At 39.4% G+C, this 27,118-nt stretch overlaps 1 protein-coding gene and 1 long non-coding RNA gene across 3 annotated transcripts in view; one reads left to right on the top strand and one right to left on the bottom strand.

Annotated features, from left to right (window-relative positions):
• Positions 1-27,118, top strand: part of mgat5b (alpha-1,6-mannosylglycoprotein 6-beta-N-acetylglucosaminyltransferase B) — a 78,264-nt gene that overhangs the window by 28,539 nt on the left and 22,607 nt on the right. For both annotated transcript variants that reach the window (XM_008416650.2, XM_008416652.2), the window contains 7 exons: positions 1,712-1,879; positions 3,151-3,315; positions 8,872-9,041; positions 21,666-21,797; positions 24,025-24,158; positions 24,979-25,109; positions 26,670-26,675. In XM_008416650.2, coding sequence (XP_008414872.1) covers positions 1,712-1,879; positions 3,151-3,315; positions 8,872-9,041; positions 21,666-21,797; positions 24,025-24,158; positions 24,979-25,109; positions 26,670-26,675 — 906 coding nt within the window. The remainder of the gene's footprint in view (positions 1-1,711; positions 1,880-3,150; positions 3,316-8,871; positions 9,042-21,665; positions 21,798-24,024; positions 24,159-24,978; positions 25,110-26,669; positions 26,676-27,118) is intronic.
• LOC103469133 (uncharacterized) lies at positions 13,276-15,000 on the bottom strand. Its single transcript, XR_534306.2, has 2 exons — positions 14,595-15,000; positions 13,276-14,361 (listed from the first exon to the last, which is right to left on the bottom strand). It is a non-coding gene; the product is annotated as an uncharacterized LOC103469133 (long non-coding RNA).

Below are 27,118 nucleotides of genomic sequence, written 5' to 3'. Positions count from 1 at the left end.
CATCTGCAGCATTTCACACAAGCACTCGTCCCTCACCGACTCACCTTGCTGCAACATAAATTCTTAAAAATGGCCGAATGCGTAACGAAACTGCAAAACTGATATGTCTGACAAGTCTGTTTGACAGCAAGAGAAGGAAGGGAAAAAAAGCTTCATGGACAGACACATTGTTAACTTATCATTCAATGTCCTCAGTGTTTATTAGCAGCTGATAAAGATGCATAAAAAGACATACATTACATATTTTATTGTAGTCACAGTCACACTGAAAAACATAGTTTTTTTCAGGTTATTTGTGAGAGTTATACTTTTTTTTTCTTTTAGATTTTATTTGTTGCTCTGTCTTTAAATGCGTCCAGGTTTAGGTTAGCAGCTACTTTATTGTAGTAATTTTCTGCCTTACTCAAAGGGCTGTCGTCTTGTCTTCCCCATTTTGAAGAGACTGCTGTGTAATTCTGCACTGCACGTATTTCAGATGATGAAATAGAAACACTGCAGAAGAGGAACACTATGTCAGGAGCAAACATGCTCAGCTATAGGATACCTTAATAAATATTTCTTTTATACATACCTGTCTAAAAGAATGTGGCAACTTTCCCAAAGAGCATAGGATAAGATGTTGAATTATTATAAAAGTGAACAATTACTATACAGGTGCATCGCAGTAAATCAAGAGTTTTATTGAAAAGTTTCATTATTTAAGTAGTTCAACTCCAACAAGGGAAACATGGCATATAAAGATAGTTCAGAAATCTGTCTGCTAATTTAAATGATGATGACCTCCAGATAATAAAAAACCCAAATAATTTATCTTAGAATATTTTACATTAGACCTGTAAAAATAAAAAATTGCACACAGAAACGTGGGCTACTGAAAGTTGCCTCTATGTACTGGAGAGTGTATACAATCAATTTTTGCTTGGCACCTATTTTACATAAATTACTGCATCAGTGCAGTGTGGGATGGAGACCATCAGCCTCTGGCGCTGCTGAGTTGTTGAGTTGGCCTACGATGCTTTAGCAGCGAACTTTTGATCATCTGCGTTGTTGTCTCTGATGTCTCGCAGCTTTTTCTTGACAATCACGCATAGATTCTCTATGAAGTTTAGCTCTGGCTAAGTTTTTCCTGGGCAATTAAGTGCAGCGGTGGCCATGTTGTACTTTTTTTGGACTTGATGAAGCACATTAAGTCGACACCAGTGGATAATGCGACTACCTACATCACCACTGACTGAGGAAAACTTTTCTGTGCCTGTCCACACTTCCTCCAAACTACAAGAATTGGATTTCCAAATGAAAAGCAAAATTTTCTTTAGTCTTCGGACTAGTTTTAAGGGGCTATTTCACAGTTTTTTGTGCACCTCTGTCTTACTCAATTTTTCTTTCACTCAACTTTCTGTTAAAGTGCTTTGAATATATCAGCATATGAACAACTAACTTCTTTAGTGATGAACTGCTTTACCTCTACTATGAAGTCAGTGGACTTTAAGTGTTTAGGCCATAACATAACACATCTGTTTTATTGATTTTGCTAATTAACAGAAATAAATGCCTGGAATATGTCACTTTTTGAACTGAATCACAGGAACAAATTGACTTTTTCAATGATTTTTTACATTTACTATAATGCATATTTAGCACATATCTAGTCTGCTATTAAATACTTTCATTTTTTACATCCTTGAGACGAATAATTATCGTCCCTTTCCAGTGGATGCGTTCTCGTTGGACCTCGGACCCCTGTTATGCGTTTTACGGCGTCGACGGCTCCGACTGCTCCTTCCTCATCTACTTAAGCGAGGTGGAGTGGTTCTGCCCCCCGCTGCCCTGGAGGAACCAAACTGCGACACCTACTCTGAAGCCTCTTCCCAAAAGACAGGTACAGCAAAAAAAGAATAAACTTCTAGATCATTAGTTTTATTTCCGCAATAAGACAGCTGGCTGAACGGGAGAAACAAGCAGACCAACGGGCATCATTTAAATTGGAAGCATTCGCCTGCTAATGCAAACACATTTGTTCAGTCCCTGGAAAGAACAAATTAACAGTTGCTACCTCTTTACATGAAATCTGGCTCCACAGCTGAACTAAAGAACATTAACAGTTTGTTTCCGAGCAAATTAGAAGGAGATCCGTGGAAAAGGAATTGAATTATAAGAAAAAAAACAATCTGTTGGTGGATAGGAAACTACAGGCACATGTCTCTACCGAGGTAACGCATGTTACTTTATATTCACCGAATGCTAAGAGCATTTTTGAAAACTTGAAAAGATTCACAATATGCCACAGGATGATTTGTTTAATCCGATTAGACAGTGCAGGAAGGCAGCTGTTTTTCCTCACAGATACCTGGCTGTCACCTCCAGTTTTCACCATCAGCTGATTTTCTGTCTCATTTAATCACCGTATTTTCTGCATCAACAACATGATGCTCTGACCCGACACTGTCACTCCGCGAGGGCCTCCCCAGCTCTCACCTCCATATCCTCCTCCTTGTTTTCCCCCCTCACCGTTACGTACAGCTGCCACGTTGGGAACTGATGTTAATTCCCCTTGAAGCTCCTCTTTCTGCTCTAATTGCTGGCCTGCATCCTCAGGGATGAATCCCAAAGGCTTTCCTTAAGGTGTTCCACGTCTTACTGAGCCGTACACAAGGCACTCTTGGGAACGATGGAAAAACATCTGTGATGGCAGCGTACAATGCCTTCGCAAGAATTTACATTTTCTAATGGAGAACGCGCTTTCGGCACCTATTAGAGGAAATGTTTTCCCTTCACATGGAGATGTTGTGCTGTGATGCAGGACTGACACAAAGGGGGGAAATGTGGACAGGCTATTTATGAGGTAAAACCTGGGATTTCCTCAGGGCTTCCAGCTGGAAAAGCCTTGCCCCAGGGTACAAGCACATAACACAATTTGACATGCTGTCTGCACTGCTGGAGTTTTAACCGCCTCCAATAAAAGAAAATATCTCTCTCAAAGAGAACAGACTCATCCTGTCTCTTCTGTCTTTCCGCGTCCGTTCTGTTCTGCTTTGGGCGTATAGTCTCAAGGCTCCAGCTTTACACAGATGGACGTCTTTAAATTTTACACACTAACTTTTTACAGGAGCGTCTCTGCGTTCATATTGTTCTTCCTGCTCCTTCGTCCAGGCTGTTTTCCAGTCCGACATCGGACGTCTGCTGGAGCAGGTGGGAACCGGAAAGGAGTCCCTGAGCTTCATGAGGAGACGCATACGCAGGCTGTCGGCGCAGTGGGCCTCCGCCGCCCGGCGGCTGGATGAGAAACTCCACAGCCTCTGGAGAGAGCAGAAAAGGGTAAACGGGGGGGAGAGGCTTTCTCACACACACAGAGGTTTTTTTTATTTTATTTTATTTTATTGTGCAGACACTATCAGATCAAAGTGTGAAATTCTTTCCAAGGTGGCTCAGGTGGAAGACTTTCTGAATTCATATGAGGAGTTTTCCTAGGAGCCAATTTGAAAATGGCTGCACGTCACAGCTTATTTCAGCTGTGGTCTCGCTCCTGTTAGGAAATCTGGGCTTATTTTTTTACTCCATTTATATGAGAAAGATCAGGATGACCTTTGGTGATGCGAAGAGATTTCCAGATGACCTTTTTCAGAGGAGACACCACAAAACCAGCTGCTGAGCGGACAAATAAGTAAAGAATTGTTTGCTGTGGCGCATCCTGTGCCCTGCATTAATACTGTTTTATTATTTGTTAATACTGCTACGTTACAAACCGAAACATTAATGTGTCTTATTACAATTTTATGTAATAGATGAACACAAAATAGTGCAATACTGTCAAATGGAGGGAAAATACAGTCTTCAACGTTTACTTTTACATAAATATCTGAAAAGTGTGGCTTGCATTCATATTTAACCCCACTGACTCCTCTAACTAAAACCTAACTGAACCAGTTTCCTTCGTTCTTTGTTGGACGTCTTTGTTAATATCTGACATGTTATTGTAAACACTTCGATGTTTAGCAGAAAAATAACACTGGACATCATGATGAAAACATATCCCCATGGCGACGGCAGCATGCTGAGGCGATGTTCTTTGTCCAGTTAATAATGGGAAGATTGCATGGATAAAAGCAGGGAGGTCAAGGAAAACAACCTGTTGGAGGTTGCAAAGGATTTCACACGGAGGTGCAGGTTTTTACCTTCCAGTACGACGACGACCTTCGACATACAGTCAGAGCTATGCTGGGATAGATTAAAGCAAAGTATTTTTCTGTGATGGAGTGGCGCAGTAAAAGTCCTGGATTCGATTTTGAGGTTAAATGCAAATACATGCCGCAAACTTTTAAGACTTTTATTCATTAAAAGAAAAAATAGTGAAAAACACGTGCTCTTTCTCGTCCCCTTCACAATTAGTCATTACGTTACATTGGCCTGGTTTTATTCACATTGATCCCTCGCACAGCTGCCGTTATTATATTTTTGTGCATCAAGTAATATTGATGCTGCTCCCCCACTAAATGCTTTCGATCTTCTGCCTCTGAAAGGAAACCGCGCTTCATAAATATCTTTCAAAAAGACAAAAATATTTTCTTCTTTTTTATTTTCTTATACGAATTGACGAGAAATGATTTGCTCTCGCTTTGTTGCCAGATTTCTCACTTTCTTTTCTTTAGTTTTCCTGCAACTCTTGAAATCTATTTGGTGAATAAACAGAGGAGAACAAAAGTCTCTCTCATTACATGTTTTTGGATGAGAGGCGTACGAGGAAGCCAGACAGTCCTTTAATGCCCTTAAGCCCTGAAGCTGCTGAGTTCCCCGAGCAGTATGACATTTTCTTGGACTAATATTTTCCTCTCTTATCTACGGCTGCCTGGAGTGAATCACACAATGCTGAGTTAAAGGCGTAAAAAGATGATGACAGACAGGAGCCTCTCACAGACGTTCGTCAGCTTTAGCACGCTTCCACCGCTGACATTTACGGGGAAATTTCCACCGAGTTTCTAAGAAACCCTCACCTGGAGGCATGCGTGTCTGGGAAAAAAAGTTGCCGTGACACCGGATATTTTCCTCGTGTTTGTGTTTCAACTTTAGCGTGGTTGAAATTGTTCTTAAGGAATCAACCCTGCATAAAATTTTACCCCAGATCTACACTGTTAAAGCACCTCATTAGACAATCTAATGATGAGGCTCTGAGATATTTACAAGGCATATTTCAGAAATATTCCTAAGACATTTTTGCTTTTCTAACAATGTAGGTGTGATATCCTGATGCTCAAGTTGCATAACTCAACACACGAATCCTTCCAGACTGAACGTAGCACCGACGGTCCAGCCAAATTTGCAGTACCATAGTTCCGCCACACTTTGCGCTATCTGAAAATTTCCAAAGGTTTCTAAAAGGGGAGATGTTGGGCTTTCCAGCCAATATTGGCTTATTACGGTAATTTCACCTCGGCCGTAGCAGGGAGTGAAATCAATCTGAGGGGGATTCGTTTAATAGACGTAAATGGCAAAAATAACTTCCTAGATGTTGAAAGTTCCACTTGTTATGGATAAATGGTCAAATATATTTTTTCACAGGACATTTGAAAAACTGTGTACAATAAAAATAAGCAAAATATCCAGGCGGACATTTGAAACTTAGGTCCTGAAGAGTTAAAGTGCCGTCATTGCGTTTTGGTTCTCGTAGCATTTTGCCAGTTTGGATTTGGGTGTGTTGATGTGAAGAGTGTCATTGTCCCCCTATGAGAGAGACACTTTGTTTCCTGTAATGATTTGTTCGACAGAAGGGGTTACTGTCCATCAGCAGAACCTTGCAGGCTTTGCCTCGATTGCTCCGACATTGAGCTTTGCACCAGGAACAGAAGTGAGTGGATTTGTGTGGTGGAGAGATGTTTTACAGAACATCTCGGCCCCGTCTGTCTGTTTATCATCTTTATGCTCCAGTTTGCTGCTGTTAGGATCTGGACAGCCAGTACTTCACCTAGCGGCCCGTATTTACCGCTGACTCTCTCTGCTGAGTCATATGACTTGACTTGATTATAAGTGATCATATTCCTGTGGTGAGAGGCTGATGTCTGGAAGAACAAATCATCCGCCTCTGTATACGCTGACAAAATGTTCATTATCTGCTCTACGATGTTTTTCAAAAGCAGAAGTCCTAAAGGAAGACATTTTCCTTGATTTCTTGTTAATGTTTTCACTTTATAATGAGCAAAACGGCTCACATAACCGAGAAGGACATCCAGCTTTGAGTCTTATTAGACTCCCTGGAAATTCCATCTCCAGGCAAGCAATTGTAAATGCTTCGACTTTAAGTTTTATAACATACAATCAAAACAAATGTTAACCTTGAAAATGTACATCTGCTTGCAGCTCTAGTGACTTTTTTTTTTTTTTGGTCAGCTGCAGCTCAATAAACACATCATAAACATGGCTGTAAACATCACGGCCATGTTTATACAGCAATCTACAGCTATATACACTAATACCATCTACACTGTGAAATACACCAGTCCAACATGGACACACACTTTATCTGTCATCATTAGCTTCCTCATAGATCACTTTGCTTCCTGTGTGCATTGAAAGATGTTTAAAATAACAGAACTTGTGAACATCATCTTTTTAAATTCTGAATTAAAATTTTCACATTTTTTGTCTTTTATTGGTTAGGCTGGATCTGAGGTAAAATGTCAATAGCTATTTATTTATTGTTAAAATTATAACAGCAACACACAGAGTTGTTTTTGCTTTTCAATATACTAAAAACTTCATTTTTTTAGCATATTGAAATATTAAACTTTCTTGTCAGAACATGATTGGAAACCAGATATTTACATACGGCACAAAATCTGGTGATTTGTGCCGCAACTCGGGTGTTGCTTTAGTATTTTCACGTAATGTTTTTTCTTCATGATACCTTGCACAGTGTAAAAAACACCAGTCCAACCAAAAGCAAAATTATCTAACAACATGATGCTTTCAACCCTCTGTGTATTATAAGCCTGGCGGGTAACCAGGTTTTACTTGTACTCCCACCAGGCTTAGCATTGCTTATTTATTTGTTTCTTTAAAATGTTTGCATTTTTTAAGACTTTTTAGTTGTTGTTTCGATGTCAATCTTCCAATAACGCATAATTATCAAGTGATATTTTAAAATTTCCTGTCAACTTTAAACATTTTTTAGCTCAAAAACACAAATAAATTTTGAGGGGTTAGCAAGTTTTCTGGGGGAAACTTGGAGACGGTGTCTTTAATCTGTCCTTTTGTTGGATGCATGCCAACAGATGGTTTTAACTTCAGTAATAAGTGACTTCCTCCCTCTCAATGTATCCATATGATTTGGCACAAAGACCCGTTTCCTTTCAAATCTGATTGGTGCTCTTAAAAACAGGGCGACACGATCAAGACATTAAAGTAAGACGGATTTATGTTGATCTTCATGAGTCAACAAGTGACCCCACGAAGACTGCTACTTGCTTAAACTTTGCGCTTTTATGATCAGAGCAATAATTAGAAAAGCGTTAAACAACAGAAACTGAGCCAAAGAAGAAAGCACTAGGAGCCAAGTCAATTTTACACACAGTGAAGAGGATTTCCATAAAACCTACTTTATGTAACTTAAACTACTCACCCAACATTTTTCATTGCCCCTACCACTAACCTCTTCAGTAGTTATCGCTCCTGGTCAAAAAAACAAATAAAAAAAAGTGTGAATAATCTTCAAATAATTCATACTCAGTTGGCACAGAACTAGACTTTGAAGTTCCCTAATGCTGATCTTTGAAGTTTATTCCTTTTACGTACGTGAAAATTATTTGACAAAAATGATTATCAATATAAATGTTTTATTAACATTAAATTTAATGAATTCATTTGGACCATTTAAGAAAAATCTGAAGAGCTGAAGTTTATATTGCTTAGACAGTTTGTTAAATATTTCCGGGTATGTTTGTGGGACAACATAAAAATTGTTTTAGTTTTTTTGCCATGTTTGAAGCCAAAAGAATGTAGAGAAGATGCTGTTCTTGCCAACGAATGGAGAAATAAAATGGGCAAATATGGATGATGAAAACCGGTTCAGAGCGCGACCACGTTTTATTTTTCCCCCGTTTGTGTTTTGCACTGTTGTGGCAGTGACTATTGCTGAGAGATTTTCAAGATTTATTGAACTTCATATCCAAACTGAAAGAGAATATTCCCCTGTGACTGTTTACTAAAGTTTTTTTATCCGAGACAAATGTGTGGCTGGAGTAAAAAAACAAACAAAAAAAGGTGGTAACATCTGTTGAAAAGTCTGATTTCATTAAATATTTAACAGGCAGGGAATTGCATCCTTCCCCACCAGCAATTAAACTGCTCATGTATCACTGTGTGAAGAAATTAGCTCTCCACGGGTCAATTTTTATTTCAGATTCATGGAGAGTTGATCGTGTTTTCTTGGAGTTGGTGTAGGAAAAACTCATCAGTCTGTTTTTTTTTCCCCCACTTCATTTCGAGTCACAATTAAATTAAAACGTGAAGAGTGAGTCGTGTTTGATATCTTAATTCTGTTTGACTCTAATCTGGTCCAGTGTCAGTAAACAGAGAAAATAAACTGTGAAACTGCGAGGATGGCTGTTTTTTTTTCTGTCCCGGAAAATGGAGCAGTCAGGAAAACTCTTCAATTTGATTAATGTATTTTCCAGGTATGGGTGGCTATGGGAATAAAATGAGTCATTAAAGGATATTTGTATTAGAATTTGTCCATCTGTCCATGCATGCATCTACTCCTCTGTCAATCAAATGTAGTTATTTTTTTCCCTCAAAAATAGATTAAAATGTTGATTGGACCTGAGAAAATAAGGAATTGTGATCTGCGTGATTTTTAGTAGCTTTCTTTTTCTTTCTCTTCAGATTTTAGTCCATGTGGGCTTTCTGACCGAGGAGTCTGGAGACGTTTTCAGTCCCAAGGTGCTGAAGGGTGGCCCTCTGGGTGAGATGGTGCAATGGGCCGACATTCTGACCGCTCTCCACGTACTCGGACACGATGTCAAGATCTCCGTTTCTCTCAAAGAGCTGCACGGGTGAGCTCAGTCATTACCCTCATATTTGCTGTGAACTTGCACTGCTTTTAAAAGGTAGATTCATCAACGGTTTTCACTCCTTCTTGGGGGGCAAACTGGAGATCTCTACCTCGCACACACTTTGTTTTTTATTATTATTTTGGCTGCAGATCTTGTTAAATTCTCCCTCTGCAGAAAGCTGGTTAAGCCTAAAGGCTTCTCTTCTGCTCCTCCTTTCTGTTGCAGCCCACTGACCTCTGAGTGAAAACGCGTCTGCCCCCAGTCATTACAAATACAGTAATAATGCCAGTGGATATTCTCGCATTCGCCAAAGTCAGATCAGCAGAATTGGTTTTAATATATATATATTTTAAAAATGGCTATTTTCCTGTCACGCTGTGGGAGGCGAGAAAGACGAGTCTCGGCGCTGCCTCGGCTGACTAGACCTAGTAACGTGTCCCGGTTATTGAGCACGTCGTCCAACGCTGTGGCCAGGAAGCGCGGGCGTTGATGAGTTAGTGCCGCCCTCCGATCTTAAATCTCAGGCCGTGAAGAAAAGCGGCTCTGATCGGCTGGTTCCGGGGAGAAAGGCGAGGTGGGGAAGACTCTGCAGGAAAAGCTTCTGCTGGCCGAGCCATTATTTATCCACTAATTGGTGTTGCAGTGCATTGAACCTCAACGACCTGTCTCTGTTGGGAAAAGCAGCTGTTTTTTTAGAAAACCAAACAAGTTTGAAGGCCAGGACTTATTTTAACTGCTTCCTTTTTTGTGTGTGCACGGGCATAAATATTTCATTGTTAGTGGGGGTTTTTTACGGAGGTGTGGCAGGATAACATTCAAGCTAATATTGGATTGTACTCAGCACCAAATGAAACATTCATCCTTTAAGCAAATATAACAGATGGTGGTAACTAATAGAATTTTTTTTTTTTTTTTTTTACGGGCTCTGACCACCCCTCTGGATCAAAAATGCAACCCAGTACACACATGCCTATTTATTTCCAGCCAGCTAATGACAGGCGCCAAACAACTATAAATCTCATTTCTGCTGCTATTAATGGGCAGGGGAAGAAAACATTTCTCGCCGTCTCTACTCTTACTCTCCTACACGCTATTAAATTGACAGATCGTTATGTGGGTTGTGCTCCCACAGAATCCCCTCAGGCTTGTGTCTATTTACATTTTCAACCCTTCGCCTTTCCGCTCAAGCTTTGAAAAGGAGCTTAATATCACTGGACAGGTTGCTGAGGTAGACAGAACCATTGATAAGGGCAGCGGCCTTTCTCATAAACAGATTGTCCACGCTGGGAATTTATTTACAGTCGCGTCGAGCCGCTGCGCTGCATAACATGCAGTAATTGCGTCTGATTGGCAACGTTCAGCCACAGAGGCGTTTCCACTTAGAGGCGTCTTCGGCTGGCGTCTTCTCCTTGGTTTCCTGCTAGGACAAGACGGTTATCTGCTCATCTTGAGAGGCAATTGTTATTTCTGTGTGAAAAGAGTTTGTTTGCTGGCTATGCAATGATCCACATGTAGTTTTTTGGGGGGAAAAAAAAAAAATATATATATATATATATATATATATATAATATTTCTAAGATTTGGCGTCAAGACAGTGGAAAACCATCTACAGCTTCAAGAACGAAGAGCCGCCCAGCTCTTCGTACTGGTCGTTAAATCGTTGAAATATGTCTTTTGTTTTACAGATTTCTTCTCGTTTTTTGTAACATTAAATATTAATATTTCAGAAAAACAAACAACTAAACTAACCCGGCCCTATGTGAAAAAGAAGCCGCAACTTGATACAAAGTAGTGGGGTTTTTTTTAATTCCAGTGGAGGAATATTCGCACAATTTTCTTTGCATCTTAGATAACTAGTCTTAATTCACCGATATTAGAGAGTTACTTGTGTGACATTGTACCACATCATCTCATTCAGATTTAAATCCAGACTTTAACTTGGCCACCCCAAAAGCCTCCATATTTATGGAGGTGAAGATGGAGAGCTCGTTGCCGGTCTCTCTCCTTCAGGATTCGCTGGTAGCTGAACTCACTGCTTGATCATGTACAGCAAACTGTACAAGTCCTCAAGCAGCAAACCTGCATCACTCTTCTACCACCAGATTTGATTGTCAGTACAATGTTCTCTGCTCTCTGCTTGTGCCACTTCACTTCACTGCAACATTTGATGCAGTGGACCGCAGAGTTTTACTCATGACGCTGAACGACTTGCAGATATTTCCTGTTTTTTTATTTTTGAAAAGGAGTTTCTCCTTCAAAAAATAGCCTCTACTGACTTTCTGCTAACAGCTATTAAAAAGATGATATTTAATATCTTATAAGATTAAAATATTTAAAAGCAAAAAATACATAAATGTGAGCTAGAGGTATGTTTTATCCCTCCTAAAAGGTTTAAGCCTACTCTGAACGTATATCCCAATTTATCCAACATGACTGTGTTTGTTTTGTTTAGATTTTACACTTATGATGTACAGTTTTTTTTCTTTTAAACCACTTAAGTTTGTTAGCATATCAACTTTGATACGTCTGGCTCACATTTATCTCCCAGTAAAACAGAAAAAGTGATGCTAGCCTCACTTGACAAATGCTCTTACATTATTAGCCACTCATAAGTTACTCTGTACATCCACTAAGTCCAGTGTTTTGATTCCAACCTATTACTGGATTCTTAAATCCATCTCAACATCTTGTCCTGAAATTCAAACATTTTTGCTCCATCCAGTGAAGTAGAAACAATTTATTTAATGTCATTACAAAAGACACAACTAAAGTATGTGGAAGCCATCGGAAATGTTGCAAAACGCTGGTTGTTAAAATATTCTCACGTAGCTGTTTTATATGTATTAGCCTGGCTTCCTGTGGCGTTCAGCATTCATTTTAAAATACTATTGCTCGGATTTAAAGCGGTGTATGGTTTGGCACAAGAATTTCTGTCTAATCCTCTGACTAAAGACTCGGTTTTCTCTTTTCATTTCCTACATATTAGTCATTCCCCATACAAAGCTGAAAATTAAAGGATATCGAGCTTTTCAGGTTGTGACCTCAGGGGGTGGAACAACATGTCTCCGCAGATGCATTTAGTTGAATCACTAGTTTCTTTTAAATATCACTTCTATTTGTTCAGGCACTTGGCAAGCATTATACTAGCATGAACACTTACCTGCTTTGATTTCATAATATTTTTTTTTTTATGATTTTCAAGCTTTATTAGCTTGTCTCCACCTGTCTTCATGCTCTTTTGTACAGTGGTTTATATTTTTAGGATCTTTATATCTGGTACAGCACTTTGTGGATGCGTCTGTGAAAAGTGCTTTATAAATGAATTATTCATTCATTTATTTATTGCTAGAACAAAAGAAAATATGTAAAGGGGAAGAAATCAGATTTTAGAGCTGCATAAACGTATTTAAGTGACTGCTAATGGTGGTTAAAATGATCTGGCAAGTAGTTGGGCAGCCATTTGGATTCAGGTGTTTACAGCTACTCTGTCTGGAGCTGCGGTTGCCACTAAATAAATCTTGTATTAATTGGTACAATGTGATTTTCAGTGCTTTGTGGATAATTTTGTCTCACTGTATTTTCTCAGACAAGAAAACTTTGTGAAATGGCTTCAACTTTTTTATTTTTTTTTACTAATACGCTTCCATTATTATTTTTTCATCTTATTTTTCATTAGTCATTTATAGATCGCAGAAAAATACGTCGCATTCTCTGATCTTTTAGCCTACTTTGTAGCGACAACTTCTGTTTAGGTAATTTCTTGATTCTACAGTAATACGGCCTTGATGTGCATCATAAAAAAAATCAAGCTCATGCAGTTAATCACAGTTAATCATCTAATTTGAACGTTGATGGCATTGACAACTTTGTTCCACAATTAATTAACCATAATTTGGAAAGTGCTTTTTGTATTTACTCAGGTTATATCTGTCTGACATTTGACTTAGTTTGACTATCAAAAACATTTAAGTTTGACAAAAAAAAAAAGAAATGGAGGAAATCTGTAGAGAATACTTATTTATAGCAGTGTATGTTTTATTCTAATGTAAAATTTTACTTTGGATACTTTCGGAGCGTTACTTTATCCATCACTCACAGCACTTCTGGCATAGTGTCTTGCGAAAGTATTTGGCCCTCGTTGAACTTTTCAACCTTTTGCCGCTTTTCAGGCTCTCAAACATAAAGATCTAACATTTTTATTATTTTGTGAAGAATCAACAAGTGGGACACAATCGTGAGGTGGAACAAAATTTATTGGGTATTTTAAACTTTTTTTTAACAAATAAAAAACTGCAAAGTGGGGCGTGCAATATTTTCCGCCCCCCTTGCGTTAATACTTTGTGGCGCCACCTTTTGCCGCAGTTACAGCTGCTAGTCTCTTGGTTTTGTCTCTGTCAGTTTTCCACATCAAGAGACTGAAATTCTTGCCCATTCTTCCTTAAAACAGCCGAAGCTCAGTGAGGTTGGACGGAGAGCGCTTGTGAACAGCGGTTTTCAGCTCTTTCCACAGATTCTCGACTGGATTCAGGTCTGGGCTTTGACTTGACCATTCTAACACCTGGATATATTTATTTGTGAACCATTCCATTGTAGATTTTGCTTTTATGTTTGGGATCATTGTCTTGTTGGAAGATAAATCTCCGTCGCAGTCTCAGGTCTTTTGCAGACTCCAACAGGTTTTCTTCCAGAATGGTCCTGCATTAACATTTCAAAGTGGCAAAAGATTGAAAAGTTCAAGGGGGCCGAATGTTTTTGCAAGGCACTGCAGGCGTTCCCTAGTTCCAGGTCGTAACGTTAAATTTAAAAACAAAGCTCCGGTGTCTGTTTAAAAACATAGCCGTTTCATACGCAGGCCTCTCTTGCAAGTCGTCGAGTCATGAGAAGAATGGCAATTTACGAGTAAACCGGTGGCAGCAGACGGAGACGGTAAGTACACTTTTGGTTCTCGTTCTGGATTTATTGGAATCAATGTCAAGAATGAAGTGGCCTTGAAAAGATTCGTCATTTACGCCGACACTCGCGGCGCACTCAGGAGTCCGGAGCGGAGGGCGGCGGGGCGGGTAAGGCTGTTTACAGAGGGACAAAGACACCTGTCACTTCCGCTCGGGGATCTCCTCCTCATCTTCTTTTCCGAGCGACGCAGGTAATTAGCCTGCAACAGAGCGTGGCGAGACGGCGCCTCAAGAGTGAATAACCGGAGGAGGGAAATGAAAAAGAGCAGGGAGACAGCTGCTGCACAGCGACGTGGATCTCTATGGGGGAAACCGGAGAAGTGTTGTAAGCACAGTTTCACGCAATAGTGCTGTCGTCCATAAATAATCTGGAGAGAAAAAAAAAAACAATATTTCCATTCTCTTCCACACTCGCTGTCCTCCACTGCAGCGAAAGTTGCTGCCACCTCTCTCGCAGTGTGACTCCACACTCAACTCAGACTCTCCCTTCTTCTTTTTTTTCCCCTGAGCCTGAAATTCATTTTGACATGTTGTTGTTGCTTCGCATCACCCTCCTCTCATGTGCTCTGGGTTTCGCATGCAGAGTGGGAATCTGACTTACATGAGCTGTTTGCAGACTTCTGTCACATTTGCGTCTGGTGAGGGTCTCCACGGTGCGCCTCATCTCTACCGGCAGGTAAGGCGGGCCTCAATCTTGCCATTGCATTCCAGAGGAAATTATTTGAAACCAGTCAGATCGAGGCTGAAATTTCCTGTCGCCTCGTCTTGAACACTGAAGGTGACGGAAGGCATGCAAAGCCATTGTGATTTGTACAACCGTTTTCCCCTTTTGGCCCTTTCGACGATCCCTTTTACACTTCTGGTCTCAGGTTGTGCTTCTCTGTAAGAGCTGATGCGCCTGTAGCCCGCAGCCTTTTGATTGATGTTTCTGTGGTTGGAGATTAAAAGTCGAACGGCGGCGAATCCAGAATTTTGGATTCACTTTTGAATTTTGGGATAAACATTTGTTACTGACGTTTGGTTACCGTGGAGCTCTGATATTCTGAAATATAACTGCGCTATGTTGTTGTTTATTTTTAATATGCACGCCTCCCCTGACTGATATTGGACATTATGCATTCAATATTGTTCTGATGTTGCAATACCTCACAAAAGTATTCACTTCCTTTGAACGTTTTTCAGATTTTACCACTATACACCCAACATGTATGAATAGTGGGACATTGGTATTCAGCCTCCCTCTTATATAATACCATAAAATACATATATATATATATTTTGCAGCTAGCCCCTTCAAAAGTCACCTAAATAATCCACTTATGTTTGATGTATAAATCCAGCTGTTCTGCAATGGTCTCGGAGGTTTGTCAGACACTTGGTGAAAACCATCAGGAAGGTCAGCAACAGCAGAAAGCTGTGGATAAAATTAAAGTAGGGTTAAGTTGTGACATATTATCCCTGACTTTTAAAATTTAATGGAACACTGTTTAATCTGGCACCTGAAAAAGGAAAATGCTTGATAAAACTGCAGACCTGTGCAGGGAAGCTGGTCTGAGTTGGTAAGATGAGCGAAGCAAAAAATACAGGAAGAAAACCTTTTTAGAAGATGTGAAATACTTTAAGGTGCTGGAAGAGGTTCAACTTCCAGCAGGAAAAGTTATTAAATTGACATGCTTTAGATTAAAAACAAAATATGTATATATATGTATTTATATTTTAAAATGGCCTAGATAAAGTACAAATCTGAATCTAAAGGAGGGAGATCAAAATTACGTAGTTTCCAGGATTGTCTGCCTGGAAAATGGTGACAAAATGTTAAAATGTTGTCTCTGGGCATGAGAGCTGTTTTATTATGTGGGCACAACTGAATTGTCGAGCAACAGCAGCACTCAAAATTATATGTCATCTGTTTGTGAAAACAAAAACAAAAAATGTTATTGGTTGCAAAAGGAGTGGATGCCAAAATCCTCATTAATGCAAAAACACCATTTTCATACACTAGCTTAAGCGAGAAGAGACGCTTTTCTTTTTAAGCTCACCTAAACTGTATAACAAGAGGATAAGACGAGCATTTCATTTTTAATGAGTTTTTTCATCATTTTCAAGAAAAAAAGTGCATATTTGTGACCACAGTAGCAAGAGCATCTGAGTTTTTTCCTCCACCTGTAATCTTCCTGACTCCAGCTCTCTCTTTCTCATGCCCTCGCTCTCCCCGACAGCCCTCCTTGTGGCCTGTGTCATTCCTCTCACAGTGAGAGGCCTCCTTCCTGCTGCCCCTCATCCCTCTCTACGCTCCCGTCCCACAGACGTGCCAGTCAATTCCCTTCCCTGCTGGACGTGCGTGCCCCTCCATTAAGAAGTCATCACGTGTCACCGTGCAGCGCATTTCCTCGTTTGTTTCTGCGGCTCTCTCTCTCTCTCTCTCTCTCCGTGTCTTTCATCACATGAGCCACTGTAGTTGTCGTGGCCAGCTGTGAAACGGAGAAATTGTGCCCAGCGGTGGTTGACGAGTGGGCTAAAGCTACGCACGCCGCGCACCGTCTCTTCTGCTTTCAGAGATAATTTCCCTCTCTCTTGCTTAAGCAGCTTGATAAAACCTTGATAACTTTTAGGCAGACCTCAAGTTTTGCATGTGCGAAATATGCAGATGCTGAAATTTTATAAAACACCTTACCACTAAATATTTTTTCTCTTATTTTCACTATTAAGCACAGAAATAGAAGCTGCAGAAGAAATTAGTCAACTTGAGTAAGTCCATACAAACTTCACTAACAATCCACTTATGTATTGATATATTTTTATTTTTCAAACAGCTGCCTTTTGTTTTAATTACACTTTTATTCAGGATTTAGCAACTTAGACTAGAGAAATGAGCTGAATTTTGCAAAATGACTTTTTTTTTCTTGCTATTCTTTTGGAAATTCTTTTCTCTTTCTGCCTGAAAACTTGTCTCCAGTTCCTCACAGCTGGTGATTTTTCTGTCTTCAGTATCAAACACAAAGAAGTAAACTGCGTACAAGATTTGTTTTTCTCCCAAATCATGTAGCAAACCTCTGCTGAGAGCATAAATTATATATATATATATACATTTCCTTTTTTGATGACCTTTGAATGAGGATCCTGGATTTGCTTGTTGATCATTTTTGTTGGAAATAAGATTTCAATCCGTCTGCAGGGAATTGGAGACGCTTTGAGCTGGAAACGGCTAATTCATTGTACCAGTTAATGTTTCTTGATTTTAGTTTTGCATATGTAAAGTAGATATATGCAATATTTCTAAGTACCTTTATTGACATATTGGTGATTAAATCAGTTTCATGATTACTGGTGCTTTTGCTAAAGCCGCATGGAAAGCGATCTCCACCAAACTTTACATTTCAGTACTTGGTGATGAATCCATTAGCGATTTTGGTCTTTTTACAGGATTTGTTGGCAATGATAAAAAGATTTTAAAATATAAGTCATTCTTATCCTTTAATCTGATGCGTTTTGCCCAGTGAACATTTCACAGGGATAAAGAGATTTTGTTGTTGTTGTTGCCTTTTGGTGCATCTGTACTGTACGTGTGCAGTACAGATGAGCGGACTCCTGTATCCTTAATTCGTTTTAATCCCCCACCTCTCTCTTCTCTCAAAGTTTCTCCAAATTTGCATATATCCAATTAACCCCAGAACGGCGGTGGCGGCTTTAGTGGATCTGTGAAGTGGAGGGGCAAGTTCCTCCCGGAGTCACTGTAATACATGTGCTCAAATTCACGTCGGCGTGAAGCCATTAAAGCAGGCACACGGCTTGATTCAAAACTTCAACCCTGGTGTGTTGTGCATGAATATTGCCCACTAAGCGACAGGAAGTGCAGGAGTATCTTGAATACATACCTGCGGCTTGTGTGAACTAAATCCTTAATTAAGGAGCTTTTGAAGATGCTGCCTGTTTTCATAACCAGCATCAGTTTTTAATGACAGCTTTCAAAATTGCACTATCACTGTCAGCCCAACACACTTTAATAACATAACATCTCCCAAACATTTTATTCATGCAACCCGAAACTATCACGATTGTCACACTTCCGTGTCGTATTCTTAAGCACGACTGCCTCCATTTTCTATTATTCCTTTCACAAAACCGATTCAACTTTAATTACCAGCTGGTGAATATTCACAACCCCACACTAATAAAAAAACTAAGCATTTCCACCTTTCAACCAAATGTCATACACTAAATAGTTTCAACTGTGCAGAACTTAGAAGTTTATGTTCTTGTGGACTTGTTTAGATTAAAGGCTTATTGAGTCACAGATTCTGTCAGAAAGGAGTAAACACACGACTCGGTCTAAGAGCTTTTCTGTTTGTGTAAGCACTGATTTACTTCGGGTGCATATCCTCCGACAGGTAAAACCACTGCTTAAGCCGCGGTTGGCTTATGCTTTGCTCATTATCCCACCTCCTGTAAGAGAACTGACTGACGTGTCAGTTTCCAGAAGGCCTCAGTGCTGACTAGATGCGTTTACCGTCCAAGGACGGATCGATAGCCTCTTGGTTTGCAGGTGTTTATATCAATGTGTTGGATTGTTTTTGAGCCAGATTTCTGAAGAGTAAAAAGGTCATAAAACTGTCTCCCAACTACAAAAATGCAAACAAAGGGAGTTGGGCGAAAACTTTCTAAAGTCATCGAATCAATGTCCAGCATGGGTCTTCCACAGGATTGATGGACTGCTTCACTTCCTCACCGCTTTCATCTGGATACTTTCAATGTTTTCTTTAACCTTTCTGTGAGTTTAATAATGAAAATAGAATTTTTGGATGCAAAACAAATGACTGGGTTGATTAATTCTAATTTCACCTGTTAGATCACAACATGGGGATGTTTTATATGTCAGAATGTAAAACTCATTTTCAAAGTTAAACTTAGGTCAGTTTTAAAAACAGGAAAAATGACACCATATTTTTATTCGGTGAGTCACATTGTGTGATTATTAAAATATTTACATAGTCAAATATTTATGTCCACTGAATAAAAAAAGACAAACACACTTTTATTTCGCTTTTTTTTTAGTTAAATCAAGCCAAATTCTCTAGTTTCGAAGATTTTAAAGACATTAATAAATAACAAAGACTTTTATTTCACCTATAATCTGTTCCAGTTACAAAGAACCATAATCGTTAACAGAAAAAAAAACTCCACAGATTTTACATCAGAATAAATAAAGCTATGAGAATTAGATGGATTTTACCTTGACTTAAACGCACTTGACTGCACTGTTGTGACTTTTGCTTCAGTAAACTGTTTCTGCCTTCTGGCAGAGCGGAGGCTTTCTCCTCGCAGTTCTGCTCTCTGCAACATTGATGTTCAGTGTTGGTGGAGTCATGAATATTTATTAGACTATACAGAGAGGCCTTTAGGTGCTTAAAATGTATTCTGGGTTTCTTTTACACTTACTGATTATTGCACATCGTGCACTCTTTGGTCCGACTGTGGTTTATTTAAAGAGGTTTTAGGCCTGATTGGTGTCAATTAAAGCTTTTTCTTTGCTTGAAATTCTTTTTTGAAGGCGCTCTTAAATTTGTTTTACGGTAAACGGTGATGATGCGTCCTCCATTTTAGGTTTTATGAGGGGCTTAAGTCACGGTAGTTTCTGGATTGTTCATTATATAACCTCTTTCATTTGGGTCAGATGACTGAAACCCAAACCTGTGTGGATGTTTCAAAGGAAAAAAAAAAAGTGATCCCAAACACACAGAGAGGCTGCTCTTGCACTTTACAGAAGTAGGATAACTTTAAGTTACTCAACAACAGCGACCCTGGTGGAAATTTTTGGAAATCCTTAAAAGTTGTCTCTGTTCCAGTAAACATTCTTAAACTAACACCAACAAAAAATCCACAACAAATTTAAACGTATGCCCTCAATTCACTCCTTTGCTTATTTTTTTTTAGAATCCTAACAGAGGTGTGTTGTCTTTGCAAAAGAACAGTTTAAATAAATAAAAAAAACCAAACGGACAACATTCATGCTGATGATGATGAGTGCATGCAGCCTTCTGACTGGCACCGAGCGTCCTAGTTAAAGACTCCCTCGCTGTGTTTCTGTCGCAAAACAGCCGGCCTGGCCATGCGTGCGTGCGTGTCGGCGTGCAGCGTTCCCTCTCCGCATCCTCTTGTGTTTTCGCCACTCACAGGTCTGCAAAAACATTTGTTGAGTTTTGCATTGGGTTTGATACGTGATATTGAGCTGAATAATGATGGGAAGTCCAGCAGTCTGTGCGTCGTTGGACTTGCAATGCTTGGAGCTCTGAGGAACAGTCATTATGCAAATCAGATGGCACTTGATAGGGAGAGGATATGCTGTCGGTATCGGTTATTAAATTTCTGTGATGGCACACATTAATGCGTTTTAGGGTCTTCTCTTGTCTCCCTGTGGAGGTTTTCCATTTTTAAGTCCTTCAGAGCCTTACAATATGCACAGAAGTAGTTCTAATAGAAATGCATGTTTCACTTGCGCCGCTGCCTTATAATTCAATAAAAACAGATTTGGATCACTAATCATTTGGAAAAGCATTTTGTTCCAAGGGGGAAACAAACATGTAAATCATATGAGTTTTATTTTAGGTTTGGTTCACTCTTTAAAGCATTTTTGGTCAATTTTGACTTGTTGTTTGCCATATTTTTCTGTAAAACACATTAATTCATTATATCACAGTAAAGCAGACAGAACACCTTTTCTTTTTTTTTTTCTTTTTTTTAATAAAATATGTCTGTTTGTTTGAACTGGAACTCCAGGTTTTCTTATCAGAACTGAGCAGCTCAGACACTCGGATTCATTCCCTTCTGTCGCTTAACAAACATAATCTCAAAAGGTAAACAACCGGATGTGTTGCGCTTCAACACTTAACAAAGTTAATTTAAATAAAGTGAGCATGACTGTCAGACTGTATGGTGTCCTAACCTTTCTAGAAAAAAATTGTCTTGTTCATTGTTCTTTTTGTTTCCTGAATGATCAAGATGAGATTCATTATTGCTTAGCTACAATTAAGTAGCTTTCTTTTCCAGAGAACTAATTGAATATTTTATGATGTATCCTTTTTACTGTACATTCTCATCAGTCTTACCTCTGGTTTTCTCCTCTCCCAAATGCTCTCTGTTGCAATGCAAGCAAATTTCTATTCACTGGTGTTGCCGTTTTAAAAGAAAATCAAAACCTTTTGTTTGACTGTTTGAGGTTTCTTTTAGAAAACAGGAACAGAATGTGTGAAGCAGTGTGATATAGCAGACTTATGCAAATATGTACATACATTTGCATATAAAGGCTAATTAGCGTAGACCAGAAGAAGAGCAATCTTGCCACATCTAAATCCAGCATTTAGCAGATTCTGCAAAAACTATTCTGGAAAACTGTTGTTCCTTTGATCGTGCAAACTTCACTCAGAAAACATGAGTGCGAGGTTTACGTAATCCATACATTTTGTGTGCAAATGTGACAAGTTGCATAAAAAACCAGGAGCGTGGAATAGATTATTTTAATAAACATATTTTTCAACACTTTCTTTTTACTGAAGATACAAGCTAAAAACCCGTTTTTGGCAGATTGAAGATTCGGGTGTCAAAAAGTGGATATTCTCTAAAAGGTCATGCATTGTTTGACTTCGTGACATTTACAATACATCTGACCTTTTTTCAGGTTTCTGGGGGTCCCACCTGGAAGAGGAAGCTGCCCCCTCACGGGACCTTTACCCTTTGACCTCATCTACACAGACTACCACGGACTGCAGCAAATGAAGCAGCACATGGGTCTTTCTCTCAGGAAGCACAAGTCAGTCCACTTTATTTTTTTCTCTGCTTTTCTGCGAGCTCTTTAAAGAAACTGTCTCACTTGCTTGTCAATCAACTTCATTTTGGTCTCCAGTAGCTTGAGGGATGTATTTTTAGGTAAAAGTATCAAAACTAAGGAAACATCTATATTCAGGGGACTGTTGAAACCAGACAACGTGCAGATATTTGCATCACTGAGCGAAGACAATGACCCAAGCTGCAACTGCATTGGAGAATGTGGCACAGACAAATTATACTTATTGTATTTACCACAACACAGAAAGTTAATTACATGTATGGATGTCCACTAAGTAGCAGTCAGATTAATTACTTATTAGAATATTCTTAAGCATATCTCACTGCAGAAATGAAGGAAAAACGGATAGAAGCTCGTTTGCTTATTGATCCAGTAATAAAATAATTTAGCTCAAAAAAGTATCGGCACAACACCAATCTGTTACATCGCCTTTATGTTTGCGCTGACCTGAGAAACACCACAGAAACACAAAAGCAATAACTGAGAGAAGTTTTGCTCTGGGTCATATTTAACAAGAACTTGTAACTACAGTTCAGCCAGGTTAAAATCAATGCATCTTCATAGCGAACTACCTAAATATATTAAGTTTACTAGTTATCTTTAATTTGTCTGAAGTGCTTCATTGTTCAAGCAATTCTTTGTGGTATTGAATCTTGTGCATACATATTTCTCCTTAAATTGTCCTAAGGAAAAAGGAAAAGAAAATGCATTTGCGGATGGAAAAAATTACAGAATCCTCTCAACCAATGCCGAACAGCTTTTCTCGCAGTGTTACGCAGCACCTTCTTTTACAGGGGAAAAAAAATGGCTTGTTGTCGTTGGAAACATGGAGAAGAGGTTCTGCAACCTGTAGAAACCACATACAGCCACTCTCGGGGAGCAAGCTCTATGCTCAGAGAGGCCAATGGCAAATTATTCGCAGACACAATCCACACATTTTTTTTCTTTCAAATATGATCCTCATTTTGAAAGAGAGAGGGAAATAAAAGGACTTTCAAAAGGTTTAAGACTTATTGTCAAGCAGCAGAGACATAACGCGCCACACAAACATTTCCTCACTTCTTGTGCTAAATTTACGCCGTGAAGCCGTTCAGCAAAATGCATCATTGTCTTGGATTTATAACCCAGCCTCTTTTCTCCTCCTTCCTTTTCTGCATCTGCTGTATTTCTCCCTCTTGTTACGTTTGTGCACAAGCTGCTATTTATTCCACAGCTCATCTGCACTGTGTCTCCTGCAAACGATAAATTAGAGCTGCAAAAAAAGTTTGTGTAATCTGTTAGTTTTTATGGTTACAAGGATGAACTGCTAATTCCAATACAACCTGCCGAAAATATAGATTTCTGGTTMAGATTTGGTGGGAGGATGGCTTCCATCCGAAATAAACGCTTAAATTAACTTAGTTATCCACTATGTAAATCCACACATGTAAACTTTAGCCAATTCTTCTCGTCAGAGATATTTGTTTTCCTTCTTTCTCAAGGAGAASCAACGTCTCAGTTACTGAAATGTTGTTTCAAGAATAACATCTGCAACAGTTTTTGTTCTTTTGAAATATTGAAACAACATGCGCGTGTYTTRCTTCCACTGTGGACATCAGTTTTTGCCAGTGGAGCTATTTCTGAAAAGAAAAATAAGCTAAAGTACATGAAAATGGTCAAATAATTTCAGGAAGAATAATGAAGAAAACTGAGTGTGTGAGAAAGTGTGTCCTCCATTTCCCACCGCCTGAATAAAATGATGCTGCTGCCATTAAAATAACAGCAAGTACTTAAATTTTACATTAACTACAGCTACAAAATTCTCCACTGCTTGTAGTAAACTCCGGCTCGAGGTTAGGTGGTAAACCAGCCTGGTTTAGCTGTCCATGAACGGAGCTGTSATAAATCTTCACAGATTAGATGACCTGTTGATTTGAACCTTCTTCATTAGAGAGTTATTAGGTCTACACAAACCCTCCGGATTATCCAAAGTTCTGCTTTTTTGAAAAATAACCACAGTTTGTGCTGCTGTGTTGAGAGGAACAACCCTTCCTTTGGTGTTATGCTACAGACAGATTTCTAATGAATTTGACCCCTTCTGAGGAAACGTGGATCATTATTGTATTTGGAAAAAACTAAAAAATATCTTCAGAATGTTACCTTTCAGTGACTCRTTTGTGGAACCAATTCTTTCTTTCTTGTTAAATCTCAGATGCCACATCCGAGTGATTGACACCTTCGGCACAGAGCCCGCTTACAACCACGAGGAGTACGCCACTCTTCACGGCTACAGGACCAACTGGGGCTACTGGAACCTCCACGGCCAGCAGTACATGACCATGTTCCGTACGTTCAAGCTAATTTCATCTKTTGCAGATATGCAGAATCTCTCCTATCGGTTGATAGGAGAGATTCTGCTTCAATTTTATTTATTTTTTTACTGAAGATCATAAATCAAAAAAAGTTGTTCAGATGAGCAGAAGTGAACAGATGTTTGTGTTGCCATGTGTTGAGCAGCTTGTGTGAGTGTAAAGCGCCGCAGGCCGTCACAGTTCAAGCTTTGGACCACCAGGCAGAGAGTTCACTCAGAACAGCTGGGCCTGCACAGATGCCTAGCRTGCTTCTTCTGGCCGCTATCACACAGGAATAACACCAAACACACGCACGCGCACACACACGCACACACACACACACGCACACTCATGTTAGATTCAGTGAAACTTCTGAGATACAAAACTTCAGGTGGTCTCCAATTAATCCGGCGGCCACAAGCTGCAACCCCGTTTCTAAATTATAGTTATCGGCGAGATTGTCGGAGCAATTTCAGTTTGACTTCTTTGCTGTTTACTCTAATTTTAGGGTTGTTTACTTGTCTGAAGCCTAAAATCTGTGACAGACTGAAGCCTCGATCTGCTGAATTTCAGAACACGAAGACATAAAACGGCTCTTGGACGCCTGCAAGTAAACAACCGTTGTGCTCCTCTGCTTTCGATCCTGGAGTATTATTCAATAAAACCAATCAAAAGGCATAATGACCTCCTGCTCTATGAAACCTTGGTGCTGTGTCTTTTTATTTCATGCTAAATTATGAGAACATCTGTATTTACTGAGCCATAAAATGGATTTGGAGCCATGTATTGGCAATTACCGTGTTTGTCCTTGGCAGCCCACACGCCAGACAACTCTTTTATGGGGTTTGTGGCAGAGGAGCTGAATGAGACCGAGAGGATGCTTATTCAGAGGAACAARGTCAACAACATGGCCGTCGTGTACGGCAAAGACGCTAGCATGTGGAAGGTAAGTGCGACGTTTTGGAAACGTTAGCCATTTTTATGTCACTCCAACTGGAATTTTAACAAGCAGTGAGAGCACAAGTTTGACCWTGTTGACATTTTGCCAGGTCAAAGCCGCACTTTTAGTTGCTCCACTTTTAGCAACAAAACGTTGAGCAGCAAGGTTCTCAGTTTTGCTCAGAAATTGAAATCTGRAAAGTGTGGTGTGCATTTGTATTCATAGCCCTTAAATCTGAATACCCAAAATAAACTCTTTTGCAATTGCTTCCAGGGGAAAGTCACAGACTGGGAAGCATTTATCAGACGCAGCCTGGAAGAAGGTGCTCTGGGCAGATGAGACCTAAATGAATATTTTCAGCACTTATAAAATAAAAAAAAAATCAACGTGTTGCAAAACGGAATGGTGGAAGCATGTTGTAGATGTGGTTTTCTTTAGCAGCAAGGGTGGAGTGCTACCTACACTGCAATTTTTGGAAGAAAACCTGCTAAATGCTCTAATTGAAACTGAGCTAAAAGTTCAGGAAGCTGCAAATGGGCYGGTTTAGATCAAAGCACACTCATGTGCTGAAATTGCTCCAGCCAAAGCCCAGATCTAAATATATTTGAAAATGTATAGCAAGACTTGAAAATTGATGTTTTCATATGTAATCTGWCTGAGCTTAAGCTGTTATGCAGAGAAAATGGGAGCAAAGCTAGAGGTGAAACCAAAAGACCTGCTGCTATAATCGTAGTAAAAGTGTTGACTTACAGGGTGTTAAATACAAATGCACAGGACGAGATTCAGAGTWTTAAAAATATTTGCAACCACATGTCGTTTTCCTTGCTTCACAGTCACGTTCTACTTTGTGTCGGTCCGTTAGATAAAAGGTTGTAAAATGTGATGATACGATAAAGGAAGCGAATTTTCCAAGAGACACTGTGCGTTTCCCCCGGTGAAGTCRTTGTAGCACGGCTCTAATAGGTGCCTTGTTTGTGATAAATACTGTTTGCAGGATTTGATTCATGTAGCTGTGAAACACCCACAAGATTTTACATTCCCTGCATMCGCTGCAAGCATGTTCCTCCTCCAAGAATCATCTGAAGTGTGATGCTAGAAGAACACTTGCACTTGTTCAGAGTAAACTTTTGCTCCAAGCTCCTGCCAGGGTTTCTCACTCTTGCTGTATCTTCGAAGTGCGCTGCTGCCTCCCTCGGGGTTGGTTTCTTTTTTTTTTTTTTTTTGCTTGAAACCGGCTGCAGCTTTGCTCCTACACTGCCAAAGACTTCCTTCTACCTCAGAGCAGTTTGAGCAGCGGTGTAACACTGGTGAATATGAGGGTTTGCAGTGTTAAAGAAACTCTTCCCTCTGAGAGATTACCTTGCTCCACCTCAGTTTTTAGGGCCACGTTAGAGATCTGAGGTTTGTTGGTGACTAAACGAGGATGAGTGCTGAATATTTCATTTTTTTTCTCCTAATTTCCCTTTTTTTTTTTGGTTGTTCATTCTCTCTTTTTTTTTTTCCTGTTTTCAATTTGAATTTCTCTCCGTGTGCCACGCTGGATGCATCACTGATGGACCTGCGTAGCTTCAAGTAAGTACTGCTGCTTGGTTATTGATCCTCCAAATGCTGAAAGTCAAAATCAGAGWGTAACTTACAGATATGACAGGGAAAAAAACTTAAATATTCATCACCATAAATGTAAGTCAAAGTTTGTAAACAACATTTTAGTTCTGGTCAGGAGTTTACTTTTGTTGATGGTGGGCATAGATGTCGTATTCATTTTAGGCTTTTAATTATGTACTTGTTCTTCTTTATGGTGATATTACCATATATTCAGTAACTGCAAAAATGCAAGAATTGGGCATACTCCATTGAGYATGTATTGTGATTTTTATATTTTTTTCACAATGGGGGGGAAAAAAATCGCTCAGTGATTATGTATCCATACAAATACGTGTATTTGGATAAATCTCTCACCTCATGAAGCTGAGAATAATGGGTAAGAGTTTGGAATAATCAGGGCTTTTTTTTTT

The sequence above is a fragment of the Poecilia reticulata genome, linkage group LG8, assembly GCF_000633615.1.
Source record: "Poecilia reticulata strain Guanapo linkage group LG8, Guppy_female_1.0+MT, whole genome shotgun sequence".
Classification (NCBI taxonomy): domain Eukaryota; kingdom Metazoa; phylum Chordata; class Actinopteri; order Cyprinodontiformes; family Poeciliidae; genus Poecilia; species Poecilia reticulata.
Note: the sequence above shows the minus strand (reverse complement) of the source record. Positions and strands in the feature narration are given on the sequence as shown.